Below are 17,488 nucleotides of genomic sequence, written 5' to 3' on the forward strand. Positions count from 1 at the left end.
GTAGCAATCTACCATGTGGCAGGCTCCATTGTTTTAAGTGATCTGTACTGTAAATAACTATCTTTTTCTTGGTGGGACTGTACTTTTAACCCCTTCACGGCATGCGCTGTACATTACATTTTATCCAAATTTTTCATATTTTCACAAATAAACGCACTTTGTATTGAATAAATTTTACCACTTTTGTGAAGTACAATATGTCACGAGAAAAAAGTCTCAAAATGACCGGGATCCATAGAAGTTTTCCAGAGTTATTACAAACATAAAGTGACAGTGGTCAGAATTGTAAAAATTGGCCTAGTCAGGAAGGTGAAAACGGGCTCGATGGTGAAGGGGTTAAAGAAGCTTCTAACTTTCTGGGTTATTTTCTACTCCTGGCTATGAAACTTCTTCCACACTACATAAGATACTGTTACTCTGAGAGTTGTCCAACTGGTTCCTAAAGTGTACAATACTGTTTTCTCTGGCAAAGGATTGTATCTAGAGCTTATAATTGAGTATAAACACCCAGGATTTATGCAAACAATGAGGTTTAGCAGATATGGATATATATATATGACACTATATAATATAGAACCAGTTGTATACGAGCTGCAGCCGGGTGTCGTAACACCGTCTCCCATGGGTGGGACCTCCATATACTGGTTAAGGACAGCCCCTTTATCAGCAGGTCAGGCCAGTTGGCTGTCCCCATAATGATATGCAGATTTTCAGCTTCTTTTCTGTACAAATAAAGAGCGTAATAGAAAGAGATCGGTCTGATTTGAATTCCACATTTAGACAATGTAAGCGTAGACTGGTAGTCTATGTGCACGCATGAAGTATTTTCTGCAGACATTTCGCCATCATTTTGACATGCTGCTGATATGAAACTACTTCAGATTTCCAAGAAAAAAATAAGCAACGTGTGCATGAGACTTGAGAAATCTCATTCATTTTGCTGGGCCTGTAAGCCGCACGTTTTGATGCAGCAAATCTTGAATGTGTGCACATACCCTGAAGGTCCATTTACATGGACTGACTGTTGTCACTAAGCAACCACCGATCAATAGACATATATCGATAGGCGGTCATTTAATATCTTATTTACATAGGCAGACTGCGGTAAATGTTGCGCACTCAGTGATTAACGTTGTTAACCCCTTCACAACCTTTGACATCCATTTACATGCGACCCCACATCTTTCTCCGCACATGACTGATTTATTCTGCCATCATATGCATTTAAAACCCGAAGGGTGTAGCGATTTTCCACCTGCATCTCTTAACCAGATAAATCACAGATTTAACACACGATTGCCAGAAGCGCATCATTCGTCTTGCCCATCAGCACCCCTGTCACATGAGCACAGACCGCCGATGGGTTGTCATGAGAGCCGGGGGTCTGCTGATGACCCCCATGTTTGTCATTATGAGACCTCCGTGAATGCCGGCCTGTGGCCGCCATTCATGGAAGAGTATGATTTTAGCTATACCTAGCAGTGCTGATGCACTGCTCTGTGCACATAACATCTGATGATCGCAGCTTCAGTTCCCCTAAGGCAGGGGTGGGGCAGCCGTATCCTGTCAGCTGCCGGCCATTTAACACCCAAGTGCACGGCAGACAGCGTTAATTACAGAACACTGCCTGCCTGCACTGAATGATGATGTCATCTGGGTGGGCAGGGTTAGCGCCGTGGTGATCGGGGTTAATGCGCTCTTGTCCTCGAAGAGGAGCTGCTGCGCTGCCAGTGCCAGAGACTTGAGAGCGATCTCTGTGCCTTCCCAGGGATCTCTGTGCCGGCAGCTCTGTGCCAGTCTGCTGGTGATCTGTGCCCCCTGTGATCTGTTCCCCCTCAGCTATGTGCCCCCATGTGATCTCTCTGCCCCCCCCAACTATATGCCCCCCGTGATCTCTGTGCCTCTCAGGTATGTGCACCCCTGTGATCTCTGTGCCCCCCCTGTGGTCTCTGTGGCCCCAGCTATGTGCCCCCCCTGTGATCTCTGTGCCCTATAGCTATATGTCCCCCTGTGATCTCTTTGCCCTCCTATGATCTCTCTCCCCCCCAGCTGTATGCCTCCTGTCATTTCTGTGCCCTCCAGCCAGGTACGGACTGGGGTTGAAATTCAGTTCTGGCATTTGAAATCACACAGGTCCATGTTGTCCCCGTCCCCAAGAACAAAATGGAATATATTACTAATATTACCCTGGATGGAGAAAAGGAGGATTTTCTACAAGACCAATATTTCTAATGATACCCGTGGCCTGCTGGGGTAAGTGATGGAGTCAGTGACTTTGTGCTCCATCACAACTCTTAACAGTATGGGTATCTTGAGAACACCGATTCTGTTAACAACATAGCAGAAAAGGCAGCCCATGACCAGACAGGCCCTTCTGGCATTTGCCAGAATTGCCAGATGGCCAGTCCGGCCCTGCCTCCAGCTATATACCTCCCTGTGATCTCTGCACTACAGCTATATGCCCTGTGTGTTCTAGGTGCCCTCCAGTTTTGTACCCCCTGTGATCTTTGTGCTCCCATGTGATCTGTGATCTGTCTTCCCCAGCTATGAGCCCCCTGTGAGCTTTGTGCTCCCCCCCCATGGTCTTCGTGCCACCCCCGGTGATCTCTGTGCCTCCCTGGCAATGTCTGTCCCCCCAGTGCTGTATACCCCCATGTATATAGCCCCCAGTGAAGTATGTGACCCCACCGGTGATGTGTATTCCCCTAGTACATATATACCCCCTGTGCGGTCTGTGCTTCCTAGTGATGTGCATATAGCCACTCAGTGATGGCTATTTCTCCCAATCTTTCCGGTGATGAATGTCCTAGCATCTCCTGTGATGTCTATGCCCCCATGCCCCTTCTGTAATTTATATGACCCCAGAGTCTCCTGTGATGCATACACAGCAGTCTCAATGTTTCCTATGTTATGTACAACAGTCCCAGTGTCTCCTATGTGATGTATATACAGCCGTCCCAGCTTCTCCTATGTGATGTATATACAAAGGTCCCTGAGTCTCCTATGTGATGTATATAGAGCAGTCTCAATGTTTTCTATGTTATGTATGTACAGCAGTTCCAGCGTCTCCTATGTGATGTATATACAGCTTTCTCAGCGTCCTCTATGTGATATAGATACAGCAGACTCAGCGTCTCCTATGTGATGCATATACAGCAGTCACCGTGTCTCCTATGTGATGTATATTCAGTAGTCCCAGCGTCTCCTATGTGATGTATATAATTTACAAAACTTATGATAAAAAGTTGGCTGCTCTCCTGGTCGACATAAACCTGGAAAAGCAGCTGTGAGAAGCAACATGATCAGTATCACATAACATCACAGCTGCACCAAAGAGAAGCAGCTCCAGCCGTCACATTAAGGGTGAGTTACCGTAATTAATTGTTTGACTAAATATACTGGGGTAATTTTCAAGGTGATTATTTTTGTGTGGCCCCCAAATGATGGTAGAAATTTCCAAATGGCCCCTGCCGGAAAAAGGTTCCCCACCCCTGCCCTAAAGGGACTATGCAGTATGGTAAAAAGTGAGAAAAAAGTTTTTTAAAATATGAAAAAACAAGTTCAAATCACTGTCTTTTGCCCTATTAAAAATAAAACAATTGAAAAAATACACATATTTGGTATTGCTCAGTTCGTAAAAGTCCAATCTATCAAAATATAAAGTAAATTAAACTGGTCCTTAAACGGCGTAATAAAAAAAGAAAATCAGAACGCAGGAATTACATTTTTATTTATTTTTTGGCCCCCACAACATTGCAATCAAATGCAGTAAGAGGTGATCAAAACATTATACCCAAAATGATAGCAATAAAAACATCAGCTGAGGGTGCAAAAATAAGCCATCACCCGGCCCCAGATCCCAAAAAATGAAAACTGAAAATGGCAGCATAAGTTGCATGTGTTTCCTGTTAGACAATCCCTGCATGTGTTGCGACTATCGGAACGGCTGCGAGACTTGCAGTCACGGTAACTTGAACATAGTATTAGAGAACACCAAAGATACACGGGCATTCCTCACTCATTAATACATGCAAGACAAAATTTTGGGCACATTTAGCGTAGTCAATCCTCCCATATATGTATCACTATCTGGTTTTAATTTGTAATAAAAACATAATGTAACATTCCCTTAAACGAAACATGCGGAGGCATCCGCATTGCCTGCCTACCCAATGTTAAAGATAGGGTACGCAGGATGCATGCCAACGTAGGCGGAGCTGAAGGAAGAGCTGCGGCAGTGGGCAGGGCTTAACGGAGGAACTACGCAGCCATCCGCAAAGCTCTCATCCGCAAATGTGAAACCAGCCTAAGCTAAATAAAGATCTATTATTTAACAAAAAAATAAATTGTGATATCATTTCTTTGTCCAACCTCTTCTTTTACATACTCCATTGAAGACCATAATATCATTACATACCATGTTCACATATAGTGTTTGCCCACACAAATCAAATATAAGTGAATATCTGTAGATAGATAGAAAAAATCTTCGTTAGGCCGGGGTCACACTTGCGAGAAACTCGCACGAGTCTCGCACCTCAATACCCAGCACTGCCGTCGGCACTCGGACCGGAGCGTTCAGCTGCATAGAAATACATGCAGCTGCGCACTCTGGTCCTGAGTGCCGGGTATTGAGGTGCGAGACTCGTGCTAGTTTCGCACAAATGTGACCCCGGCCTAACGAAGATTTTATCTGTTTAATTTTTTAAAAGAAGGGAAAAAAAATTGCGTGGGCTCACTCACAATTTTCAGAACCAGAGAGGGAAAGCCAGTGACTGGGGGCAGATGTTTATAGCCTGGCAAGGGGGTAGTACAAATTAAGCTTCCCAGGCTATTAATATCAGCTCACAGCTGTATACTTAGCCTTTACTGGCTATTAAAATAGCGGAGCCCCCCAAAAAATGGCATGGGGTCCCCTTATAATTTATAGCCACAAAAGGCTATGCAGACAGCTGTGGGCTAATATTCATGGCCTAGGAAGGGACCATGGATATTGCCCCCCCCCCCCCCGGCTACAAACACCAGCAAACATCCGCCCCAGAGATGGCACATCTCTAAGATGCTCCAATTCCGGCACTTAGCCTCTCTCTCCTCCCACTTGTCCTGAAGCGGTGACAAGTGGGGTAATAGTTCTGGGGTTGATGTCACCTTTGTATTGTGAGGTGACATCAAGACCGGCTTAGTAATGGAGAGGCGTCCATAAGACACCTATCCATTACTAATCCTATAGTTGTTAAGGGGTTAAATAAAAACACAGCCAGAATAAAGTATTTTAATTAAATAAAACACTACATAGTTTCCCATCTTTATTGTACTCCTAATTCCTGTGACGTCCTCGATAACCTGTAAAAAGAATAAAATAATAAACCAACAGTATACTCCCTGTTCCGATGTAATCCATTTAATAACAAGTGTTCCACGACGATCTCCCATGTAGAACTGTCACATCAGATGTGAATGCCCTACTTGTCCTCCAGTGACACACTGACAGGAGACAAGGGTTCCTGCAGTGTTATCACTGAGGGTTCACTGGAGTTCATGCTCTCACTTTACGGCACTGCAGCGTGAGAATTTTCCCACGCAGCGGTGCCGCAAGTAACAGGACGAACTCCAGTGACCTCTAGGCGGCAGAGGGATACAGTGCCGGGAGTATTATCTCCTGTCACTGTACAACGGAGGCCCCTGAAGAGCGGTCACATCTCCCGATGTGACAGCTCTACATAGGAGATCACTGTCGGACAATCGTTATTAAATGGATTACGTCGGAACAGGGAGTATACTGTTGTTTTTTGGGGGGGTTTTTTGCAGGCGATCAAGAGCGTCGAGGATTAGCTGTATGGTGAGTATGACTGTATATGTGTGTTTTTTTTGTTTTTTTTTCTTACTATTGCACACAGTAGCCGGATTATGGGACTACTACTGTCCCATCATCGGCTAGCTGTCACTGTAGCAGACATAGCCGGATGGGACTATTAGTCCCATTGGACAATGCCTGCCTACACACACACACGCACATCTTCTCCGCTCACACAGTCTCCACCCGCACACAGTCTCCACCCACACACTCTTCCTCCTCCTGATTATTGCCAAATAAGTGATCCTGACACAAGTTGTAAAGTACTACAACGTTAAAGGGCTAAGTGCCCTAATATGCTAAGGAGGCTTAATTACAGATAATAAACTTGTGTGAAGAGCTCCTTGTCCCTGACTCCTGATGAAGATCTAATGAAATCGTGCGTTGGGGCCAAGTGTATTATCTGTAAACTTTAGGAGCAAAAAATGTTACAAGGCCTTCTTATTTTTGGGGTAACATGGTAGTGATGTGATAAAGCGTGTATATAAGTAGGTAAAATAAACTGAGTGTGCAGCTGTGCCCACTCGATACAATGCGATACGATACGATACGATACGATACACTTTATTGATCCCGTGGGAAATTATGGTATCACAGCAGCACAACTTAAATCATAAAAATCATAAATGAATTACTTAATTGACATGACAGTGGAGTTGACAGAAGAACATTATACATTATACATTAGAATAGGACATACACAACTAGTGAACTGAAATGTAGAGAAATAAAGTAGACATTCACCTTGATGATTTAACCCTAATGTTATTGTTGTACATCCCCATAGCAGTTGGCACAAACGATTTCCTATATTTTTCCTTCTTACACCTCAGAAGTATTAGCCGGTTACTGAAGGTGCTCTTCTGTCTCATGAATAACTCATATAATGGATGTGCATTATTGTTCATAATTGCCATACACTTTTTCAGAGTTCTTCTCTCCACTACCTCCTCAAAAGAGTCCAGATTGCAGCCCACAGCAGAACTTGCCTTCTTGATAATCTTATTCAGCTTATTAGCATCAAAGGCCCGCACACTACTACCCCAGCATATGATTGCAAAAAAGATGGCACTTGCCACTACAGACTGGTAGAACATTTCTAACATTTTGCTGCACACATTAAAAGACCTCAGTTTCCTTAGGAAATACAATCTGCTCATCCCCTTCTTGTAGACAATCTCTGAGTGGCATCTCCAGTCCAGTTTGCTGTCCAAATGGACCCCCAAATATTTGTAACTCTCCACCTGCTCTACCTCCTGACCAGCAATAGTGATCGGTAAGCATTCCATCTTTATCCTGCTATAGTTGGCTGTCAGTCTTATAGTCTATATTTTCCCAAACCTCTATGGCACAATTACAAAAAAGCCTGTCTCTATAGACCGCACTCCATTTTGTTCCCTCTGCTAGCACTCCTAGATCTGTTGTATACAGGCTTCCTTCAGATGTAGACATCACTCTTCTCTGTTGTGAAGGCTAGGCACCCGCCATATAGTATCTTATCTACATGTGCTGTTTTCCTAGATAACAGGCTTGAAGGCTTGCTCCAGAGTGATAAGTTTATTGACACTAATATGAGGTGTGACATTGACACCTTAAGGTACCTTCACACTAAGCGACTTTACAACGATAACGATAGCGATCCGTGACGTTGCAGCGTCCTGGATAGCGATATCGTTGTGTTTGACACGCAGCAGCGATCAGGATCCCGCTGTGAGATCGCTGGTCGTTGCTGAAAGTCCAGAACGTTATTTCGTTGCTGGATCTCCCGCTGACATCGCTGAATCGGTGTGTGTGACACCGATCCAGCGATGTCTTCACTGGTAACCAGGGTAAACATCGGGTTACTAAGCGCAGGGCCGCGCTTAGTAACCCGATGTTTACCCTGGTTACCATTGTAAAAGTAAAAAAAACACATACTCACATTCCGGTGCCCGGCGTCCGCTTCCCTGCACTCCTCCTGCATCCTGTGTAAGTGCCGGCCGTAAAGCATAGCGGTGACGTCACCGCTCTGCTCTGTGGGAGATGCCGGAGATGTTCGGCGCTGACACAGGATGCAGGAGGAGTGCAGGGAAGCGGACGCTGGGGACGCGACAGACACCGGAATATAAGTATGTAGTGTTTGGTTTTTTTTTACTTTTATAATGGTAACCAGGGTAAACATAGGGTTACTAAGCGTGGCCCTGCGCTTAGTAACCCGATATTTACCCTGGTTACCCGGGGACTTCGGCATCGTTGGTCGCTGGAGAGCCGTCTGTGTGACAGCTCTCCAGCGACCACACAGCGACTAAACAGCGACGCTGCAGCGATCGGCATCGTTGTCTGTATCACTGCAGCGTCGCTTAGTGTGAAGGTACCTTTACTACTTCCCTCATTTTGAAGGACACTTTTCTAGAAGCTTTGTGCAAAGATATCATCATATTGTGAGGTGCATAGAAGTACATGCTGTCACACTCAGGTCAGGGGGGCAAACAGCCAGTCCAGGGATTGCCCTGCAATCCTCGGGACAGTAATTTGGCAGTCTGACTGATTCACTGAGGTCAGCGCAGAGGGGTGGGCAGGATTACGGGCCGCTATTACAGAATATGTAACTTCTATTGCTTTATGTTACCCATTAGTATTGCTGTAAGCCCCGGAAAGTTTATAGTTGTGCACCGACTAGTCAAGCGTATGTAAATCTGAAATTAATATTCACCTATTCCCTACCCATAATCCTGCTCACCACTCTATGCTGGTGTCAAGTGATGCAGTCAGACTGCCTAAAGGTCCCTTTGCCATCCACGGACTGTCCGTCTTCTTTCCTGACCTAAGTGTGACAGCTGCATAGAAATACATTCTGTCACCCTCCTGTCAAGAGAGCAAACCGCCTATCTGAGGATTGTGATGCGATCCTTGGGCGAGTAATACGGCAGTCTGACTGCATCCAGATACTGATGTCGGCTCACAGGGGTGGACAGTAGAATTGCAATCCTCGGTCGAGAAATACAACAATTTGACTGCACCCAATCACTGACACCGGCTCAGAGGGGCAGGGGGTGGAAATGCGATCCTCGGGCGAGTAGTCAATCAGACTGCCGTATTACGCTCTTTAGCATCGCAATCCTCAGAGACCATCTGCACTAAAGACTTGACCTTGACAACATGTATTTTTATGCAGCTGTCTCGCTCAGGTCAGGAGAACAGACAGCCAGTCCGAGGATAGTGATGTGATCCTCTGGCAGTCTGACTGATTCACTGACGCCGGCACAAAGGGATGGGCGGGGAAAGGGGTGAATATTCACTTTGTATTAGCATACTTTTGACTAGTTGACCTGTAACTATAAATTTTACGTGGCTTGCAGCAACACAACGCGCCAACCTATAGCAATAAAAGTTACTTATCCTGAAAGGGTTGCCCAAGCCCCGTTTCAGGATATTATTAGTAGACTAGGCGAAAATGACCTGACGCATTCCCTTTAAGGCATCAGAAACTGCCACAAGTTCTCTCATTTGTGCAACACTCAAAACCTGATGTGTTGTGAAACTTTATATTAGGGAGTCCTGTTCTAGTATTCCAAGCATGTTCTTGATGTCCAAAATAAATGTTATTTGTGTAAAAACATTATACAGGTCCTTCTCAAAAAATTAGCATATAGTGTTAAATTTCATTATTTACCATAATGTAATGATTACAATTAAACTTTCATATATTATAGATTCATTATCCACCAACTGAAATTTGTCAGGTCTTTTATTGTTTTAATACTGATGATTTTGGCATACAACTCCTGAAAACCCAAAAAACCTGTCTCAATAAATTAGCATATTTCACCCGTCCAATCAAATAAAAGTGTTTTTTAATAACAAACAAAAAAACCATCAAATAATAATGTTCAGTTATGCACTCAATACTTGGTCGGGAATCCTTTGGCAGAAATGACTGCTTCAATGCGGCGTGGCATGGAGGCAATCAGCCTGTGACACTGCTGAGATGTTATGGAGGCCCAGGATGCTTCAATAGCGGCCTTAAGCTCATCCAGAGTGTTGGGTCTTGCGTCTCTCAACTTTCTCTTCACAATATCCCACAGATTCTCTATGGGGTTCAGGTCAGGAGAGTTGGCAGGCCAATTGAGCACAGTAATACCATGGTCAGTAAACCATTTACCAGTGGTTTTGGCACTGTGAGCAGGTGCCAGGTCGTGCTGGAAAATGAAATCTTCATCTCCATAAAGCATTTCAGCCGATGGAAGCATGAAGTGCTCCAAAATCTCCTGATAGCTAGCTGCATTGACCCTGCCCTTGATGAAACACAGTGGACCAACACCAGCAGCTGACATGGCACCCCACACCATCACTGACTGTGGGTACTTGACACTGGACTTCAGGCATTGTGGCATTTCCTTCTCCCCAGTCTTCCTCCAGACTCTGGCACCTTGATTTCCGAATGACATGCAAAATTTGCTTTCATCAGAAAAAAGTACTTGGGACCACTTAGCAACAGTCCAGTGCTGCTTCTCTGTAGCCCAGGTAGGGCGCTTCTGCCGCTGTTTATGGTTCAAAAGTGGCTTTACCTGGGGAATGCGGCACCTGTAGCCCATTTCCTGCACACGCCTGTGCACGGTGGCTCTGGATGTTTCCATACCAGACTCAGTCCACAATCTTCCTCAGGGTCCGGTCACCTCTTCTCGTTGTACAGCGTTTTCTGCCACATTGTTTCTTTCCAACAGACTTACCATTGAGGTGCCTTGATACAGCACTCTGGGAACAGCCTATTTGTTGAGAAATTTCTTTCTGGGTCTTACCCTCTTGCTTGAGGGTGTCAATGATGGCCTTCTTGACATCTGTCAGGTCGCTAGTCTTACCCATGATGGGGGTTTTGAGTAATGAACCAGGCAGGGAGTTTTTAAAAGCCTCAGGTATCTTTTGCATGTGTTTAGAGTTAACTAGTTGATTCAGAAGATTAGGGTAATAGGTCGTTTAGAGAACCTTTTCTTGATATGCTAATTTATTGAGACAGGTTTTTGGGGTTTTCAGGAGTTGTATGCCAAAATCATCAGTATTAAAACAATAAAAGACCTGACAAATTTCAGTTGGTGGATAATGAATCTATAATATATGAAAGTTTAATTGTAATCATTACATTATGGTAAATAATGAAATTTAACACTATATGCTAATTTTTTGAGAAGGACCTGTACAGCTGTCACTTGGCATAAGCAAATTCCCTAAAATGATCTAGCACTAGTTCGGGTGTGGAGGCATCCCTTCACCCCACAACAGTCCATCGTCAGACACTGTATTCATGCCCGTCTGGATGTGATTGATGTTTTTAGCACTTGTCACAGCATGCTTGCAGTATCTTTCTCCCTGAGCATGCAGAATGAAGCCGTGTGTGTCCTCCCCTTCCTGCACAGTGTGCCTCTGATGCTGGGGAGAGGACATCACTGCGCATACTCTGTGAGAAAGCAATTCATACACATGCTCAAGATTGAGAGCTGCGAGGATGCTGTGGGAAGTGAGGAGAACATTAAAGAAGCCCTCCTCCTCCCAGCAAAGTTTTTCATCCTCTTAATTTAGTGCAATCATATTACATAGCACTGTTGCACAATTGCTCATTTTCCCTTTCTACCAAGTTAATTCTTCTGTTTTTTGACATGACAGCTGACACCCGGCATTTTAACCAGCTAAATGCTGCTGTCGATATCGCAGCATTTAGAAGGCAGGCAGAAGGAGGGGGCTCCCTCTGTCGCTGATTGTTCGCGGCCGGCCACATAGTATATAGCACGGCCATGTAGTATATAACAGCCCACGTACTAAATAGCACAGCCACGTAGCATAGAGCACAGCCCACGCAGTATATAGCACAGCCCACGGAGTATATAGCACAGCCCACGGAGTATATAGCACAGCCCACGGAGTATATAGCACAGCCACGTAGTATATAGCACAGCCACGTAGTATATAACACAGCCCACGGAGTGTATAACAGCCCACATAGCATATAACACAGCCACGTAGTATATAACAGCCCACGCACGCCGTATATAACAAAGCCCACGTAGTGTACAACACAGCCCACGTAGTGTATAACACAGCCCACGTAGTGTATAACACAGCCCACGTAGTGTATAACACAGCCCACGTAGTGTATAACACAGCCCACGTAGTGTATAACACAGCAAATGGTTATATACTCACCTTCCGTTGGCCCCCGGATACTGGCGAAGCGTTTACCGATGCTCCTCACGCGCTCCAATCCCAAGAGTGCATTGCGGTCTCGCGAGATGATGACGTAGCGGTCTCACGAGACCGCTACGTCATCATCTCGCGAGATCGCAATGCGAGGAGCGGGAAAGGCCTGTTCTGGATCCGAGGGGGCCGACAGACGCTGAGTATATAACTATTTTTTATTTTTTTTATTGTTTTTAACATTAGATCTTTTTACTATTGATGCTGCATAGGCAGCATCAATAGTAACGCTGCTGTTAACCCTGTGTGACCAACTTTTTAACGGAGTGCGTTACCTGCGGCATAACGCGGTCCGTTAACGCTGCCATTAACCCTGTGTGAGCGCTGACTGGAGGGGAGTATGGAGCGGGCACTGACTGCGGGGAGTAAGGAGCGGCCATTTTGCCGCCGGACTGTGCCCGTCGCTGATTGGTCGTGGCTGTTTTGCCACGACCAATCAGCGACTTGGGATTTCCGTGACAGACAGACAGAAGGACAGACAGAAAGACAGAAGTGACCCTTAGACAATTATATAGCAGATAGCGGTGCTTATGCATTATAAGTGATCAGAGTGAAAAAAAAAAAAAAGTGAATGTCCCATAGAGGGACGAAGTCAAAAATTGTAAAAAAGAAAAAAATATAAAAAAATAACAAATACAGGTTTATTGTACCCATGAATAAATATTTTTATTAAAAAAAAAAAGTACACGTTTGGTATCGCCGCGTCTGGTGCGATCCAACCTATATAATTGTCTCGCTAGTTAACCCCTTCAGTTGACACCATAAAAAATAAATAAAAAACTAGTTAAAAAGCAATGCTTTATCATCATACCGCCAGACAAAAAGTGAAATAAAATGGGATCAAAAGCACAAATGTAAATAAAAAAGGAATATCTGAGTGTCATCTTTTCCCGCAAGAAACAAGCCATTATTCAGCACCATCAGCAGAAAGTACAAAAGTTATAGCACTCAGAATAAAGTAATGCAATAATTATTTTTTTCTATTAAACAATTTTTGTGTAAAAGCGCCAAAATATAAATTATATAAATGGAGTATCGCTGTAATTGTAATGACCCCAAGAATAAAGCTGCCTTATTAATTTCACCACGTTTGGAAGGGCATTAAAAAAAAAAAAAAAAAAAGTTCTAGAATTGTCAGAATAGAAAGCGATCAAAAAATGTCATGTGACTGAAAATGATACCAATAAAAAGCAAGCCACAACATGACTGTCAGCCCAAATATGGAAAAATTATGGGCACTACAATTTACAAGATACTACAATGGCAGTTTTCAGTTTTCACTCTACAAATTCACTGCTGCTTTTTTCTGGGAAACATCAATTAAGTCAAAATCATCACTATACCTGTACATAAATTCCAAAAGGGGTATAATTTCCAAAATGAGGTCACTTGAGGGCAGGATTCTGCTCCGCATAGTCTGCAAGCTATTATTAGGAAAATCTGTGCTTCCTCCCTCCCGAGTCTCGCCGCACGGCTAAGCAGAACTGTACAGCCACATATGCAGTACTTCTACAGTACATTCAGCAGAAACTGTGGGACAAATTTTGGTGCCCTTTTTACCCATTTCCCAGTGTGAACATGTATAATCTGGGTCTAAAACAAAATGGTGGTAAAAATGTAATTTATTATCACTTCCTAATGGTATAAAATTCTGTGACACACCTGTGGTGTTAATATGATCGCTGCACGCCTAGATTAATTCATTAAAAGGTGTAGTTTGTAAAAATGGTGTCACTTATGGGGGGTTCTGCTGTTCTGGCACCTCAGGGGCTCTGCCATTGTGACATGGCACCCTCAAACCATTCCAGCAAAATCTGAACTCCAATATGGCGCTTCTTCCCTTCTGAACTTTGCACTGTGCCTCAAAAGTAGTTTTCAACCACATATTGGGTATCTGTGTACTCAAATTTTGGGGTCCATTTTCTTCTACTATCTACTATCCTTGTGAAATAGACAAAAGTTGGAGCAAATGTTATTTATTTTCACGACTCCATTATAAACTTCTGTGAAGCACCTGGGGGTTCAAGGTGCTCACCACACATCTAGATACATTTCTTGAGAGGTTTAGTTTCCAAAATGGGGTGACTTGTGTGGGGTTTCCACTGTTTAGGTACATCATGAGCTTTCCAAACACGATGACACCCAAAGACCATTCCGTCAATGTCCAAAACGTTCCAAAACTTCACTCCTTTTCTGAGCCCTGCCGTGTACCCAAACAGTAGTTCTCCCCCACATATGGGGTATCTGTGTACTCAAGAGAAATTGCACAACAAATTTTAGGTTCCATTTTATCCTTTTAGCCTTGTGAAAGAAAAAAAAAATTGGGGCTAAAAGAAAATTTTGGTGGGAAAAATGTGATTTTTTTTTTTTTTTTTTTTTTTACATTTCAAGGCTCTACATTATAAACTTCTGTGACACGCTTGAGGGTTTCAGGTGCTCACCACAAGTCTAGATACATTCCTTCAGGGGTCTAGTTTCCAAAATAGGGTCACTTGTCGGGGATTTACATTGTGTGCCCAAATCAGGGGCTCTCCAAACTTGACATGGCGTCCGCTAATGATTGTAACCTTCAAAAGTCAAATGGCGCTTCTTCCTTTCTGAGCCCTGCCGTGAGCGAAAACAGTAGTTTTCCCCCACATATGGGATAGTGACATACTTGGGGTATGTTGCACAGCAAATTTTATGGTCCACTTTCTCCTGTTACCTTTTTTTGAAAAAAAAAAAAAAAAATTAATAAATAAAGAGAACAAAAAGAATTGGTCTGCTGGCCAGTGAGATTAAAATGAGGATAATGTATAAATATGGCGTCAATAAAATAAATATTAACTACCGTAATTTAGTCTAAGCAACATTCTTTTTGGCTGGAATCAAGATACACTCATATGGGTCCTGCTGCGGTGATCATGTGACCTGAGAAGGACATGGATCAGTGCAGAGGCTCATTGGCAGTGGGAGATAGCCTGAACAAGGTATTGTCCTGCTAGCCAAGAGTGAATCACATAAATAGCATAAATAATACTGTGATAAAATTAAAGGATCAATGCTATTAATAGCACCACTACTGTCATAGCCATATACAGGATGGTGCAGTGCGATAAATATAGTGCCCAGTGCTGAAGCGCTAAATAATAAGTAACATAGAGTGGGATGCCACAACCAAGATGGTGGAGCGGCACTGACTAGGCACCTATGCGCAGGCGCAATCTCACTGACTCGCATACCAGGAAGTTAATATTCAGACATGCGCAGTAGAATATAGGGAACGCCGAGATCGGCGTCCATGTAGTCCTCCATGTGGGTCTCATTCATTTGGTGGGGTAAGCGCTAAAAATCTTAATGATACTTATAAATATGAATCATTATGGTAATACTTTAATAATGTATAAGAACGGAATAAGCTGTAAGCGAAATTATTGGAGGATTAATGGAGTCTAAATAGTCCATAATAGCACTTTAGCACAATGCACTTTGTATATCAAAGAAACACTTATGGAATGAATTATCCTTTAATTAACACTGTAAACACTTCTATGGCTATAGGGTATGCAAATAATTGTAAATCACATGTATATAAGCATATGAATTGTAACCTCCCACTGCTTGAGAAAGGCTCAGTGTGAGCCGAAACGTCGTATGAAGATGTGGGTCTGAAATAAACGTCACAGCTTTTTTCACCTTTGCAAGTATTGGAGTGCTGCCTTCCTTTTTCTAATTTATATATATATATATATATATATATATATATATATATATATATATATATATATATATATATATATATATATATATGTGTGTGTGTATATATATATATATACTGCATCGTTTGGGAATTGCTTACCGATCATGTCATGTATATAGTGGAAATGTCGGGAAGGGGTGAAGTTTGTTTCCATATGAAACAGTTAATCGTTATAGTTGATAAGGAAAAAACTCCAATAAATATCAAGGTTGGCATGTGACTTTGTCCAAGCTTTTAAAGGGAACCTGTCACCCTCTCCCCCCCCCCCCCCCAAGCGTTTTTAACTTAAAGAGCCACCTTGTGCTGCAGTAATGCTGCATTCTGACAAGGTGGCTCTTTTAGTTCTGTGTGCTGCCCAAGGCAGGAGAAAAGAGCGCAGGCGCCGCATCATTTCAAAACAGTGGTGAGGAGGCGGCGCCCGGCGCCAAGAAGATGTGAGTGACGGCTGTGTGGCGTCTGCAGCAGGGGGGAAAGGCCTGCCTCCAGGACTGAAGAAAAGGTATTTTGGACAAATAACAAAACTGTTTATTTCGGCAGTTTCAGCACACAGAACTAAAAGAGCCACCTTGTCAGAATGCAGCATTACTGCTACACAAGGTGGCTCTTTTAGTTAAAAACACCTGGGGGGTGACAGGTTCCCTTTAATTTGGACACTCAGTGTATTGGAGTATGACTTCCTTGAGTTAAGAGGATAAAAACTTTGCTTCTGTAACAATGCCTACAGCATCGGAGAATGGACTGTCATGGGGAGAAAGGGCTGCCCTGGGCTAGTGCTACATCATTTGCAGATAGCAGATGGCCCCAATATAAGTTGATTTTTTCGCAAATAACATTTATCTAAGGTATGAAGGACATAGAATAGAATAGGGCTCTATTGTATAGATAGCTGTTTAGGAGGACTTGCTGGGTTCCCTCTAAGAGAAGCACAGGATTTATTTGTAGACCGTTTCCTCAAAATGAAAAGATCAGCTTTCTAGATTTGTTTTTTTAACATCAGCATCTTTCTCATTTTTATGTTTCAGGCTGGTGCAGAGAACATTACACCGTCCATGCCAATCATGAGGGTGTCAGGTCAGTAGATCTGTGAGCTATGTCAGACTGTTGTCATTGTGTTGCTAAATGATCTGCCATGTTGTGTGTTGTGTAATGTTCACGCCTGGTTTCAGGTGATGTAGCTTCATACAGAACCTGTTTTGTCATTTTAGCCTAGCTCGCATAGCGGTCAACCCCATTTTTTTATTTTACCAACTGGCCCAGCGTGGTGTAAGAAAAATAAAAAATGCTTACTCCTACCAGTGCCCTGCCGCTCCATCCTGCTGCCTGGGTTCCCCACCGGCCTCCTCTTTCGTCGGGGTCAGAGCATGGTCTCTGTAACCAATCAGTCTGCAGAGAGACCAGTGGTAAAGGGCTAGCAGACTCTCCTGAAGAGGGGAGCATAATAAACAGAAAGCATTTTGCTGCCCACACAGATTAATTTGCCTGGTTACATGGATGTCAGCAATATGCTTTGGGTAGTAGGCCTGTTGTGCTCCTCTCCAGTGATCATCCAACATCATGTGCAGTTGTGACAGAAGATGGAAGACCACCCTTGTGTCACTCAGCTGTAGTATTTCTTGCATTGTTTTTTTTTAAAAAATTCGTTTATTTTCAAACACAAATAAAGTATAGCA

The 17,488-nt window shown here is 43.5% G+C and overlaps 1 protein-coding gene across 1 annotated transcript in view; it reads left to right on the top strand.

The window, feature by feature from the left end:
• The window catches only part of FAM3C (FAM3 metabolism regulating signaling molecule C), an 82,170-nt gene that overhangs the window by 22,231 nt on the left and 42,451 nt on the right, over window positions 1-17,488 (top strand). Inside the window, exon 3 of the mRNA XM_077264965.1 lies at window positions 16,841-16,889. Coding sequence (XP_077121080.1) covers window positions 16,868-16,889 — 22 coding nt within the window. The 5' untranslated portion in view covers window positions 16,841-16,867. The remainder of the gene's footprint in view (window positions 1-16,840; window positions 16,890-17,488) is intronic.

Source organism: Ranitomeya variabilis, chromosome 5 (assembly GCF_051348905.1).
Source record: "Ranitomeya variabilis isolate aRanVar5 chromosome 5, aRanVar5.hap1, whole genome shotgun sequence".
Classification (NCBI taxonomy): Eukaryota; Metazoa; Chordata; class Amphibia; order Anura; family Dendrobatidae; genus Ranitomeya; species Ranitomeya variabilis.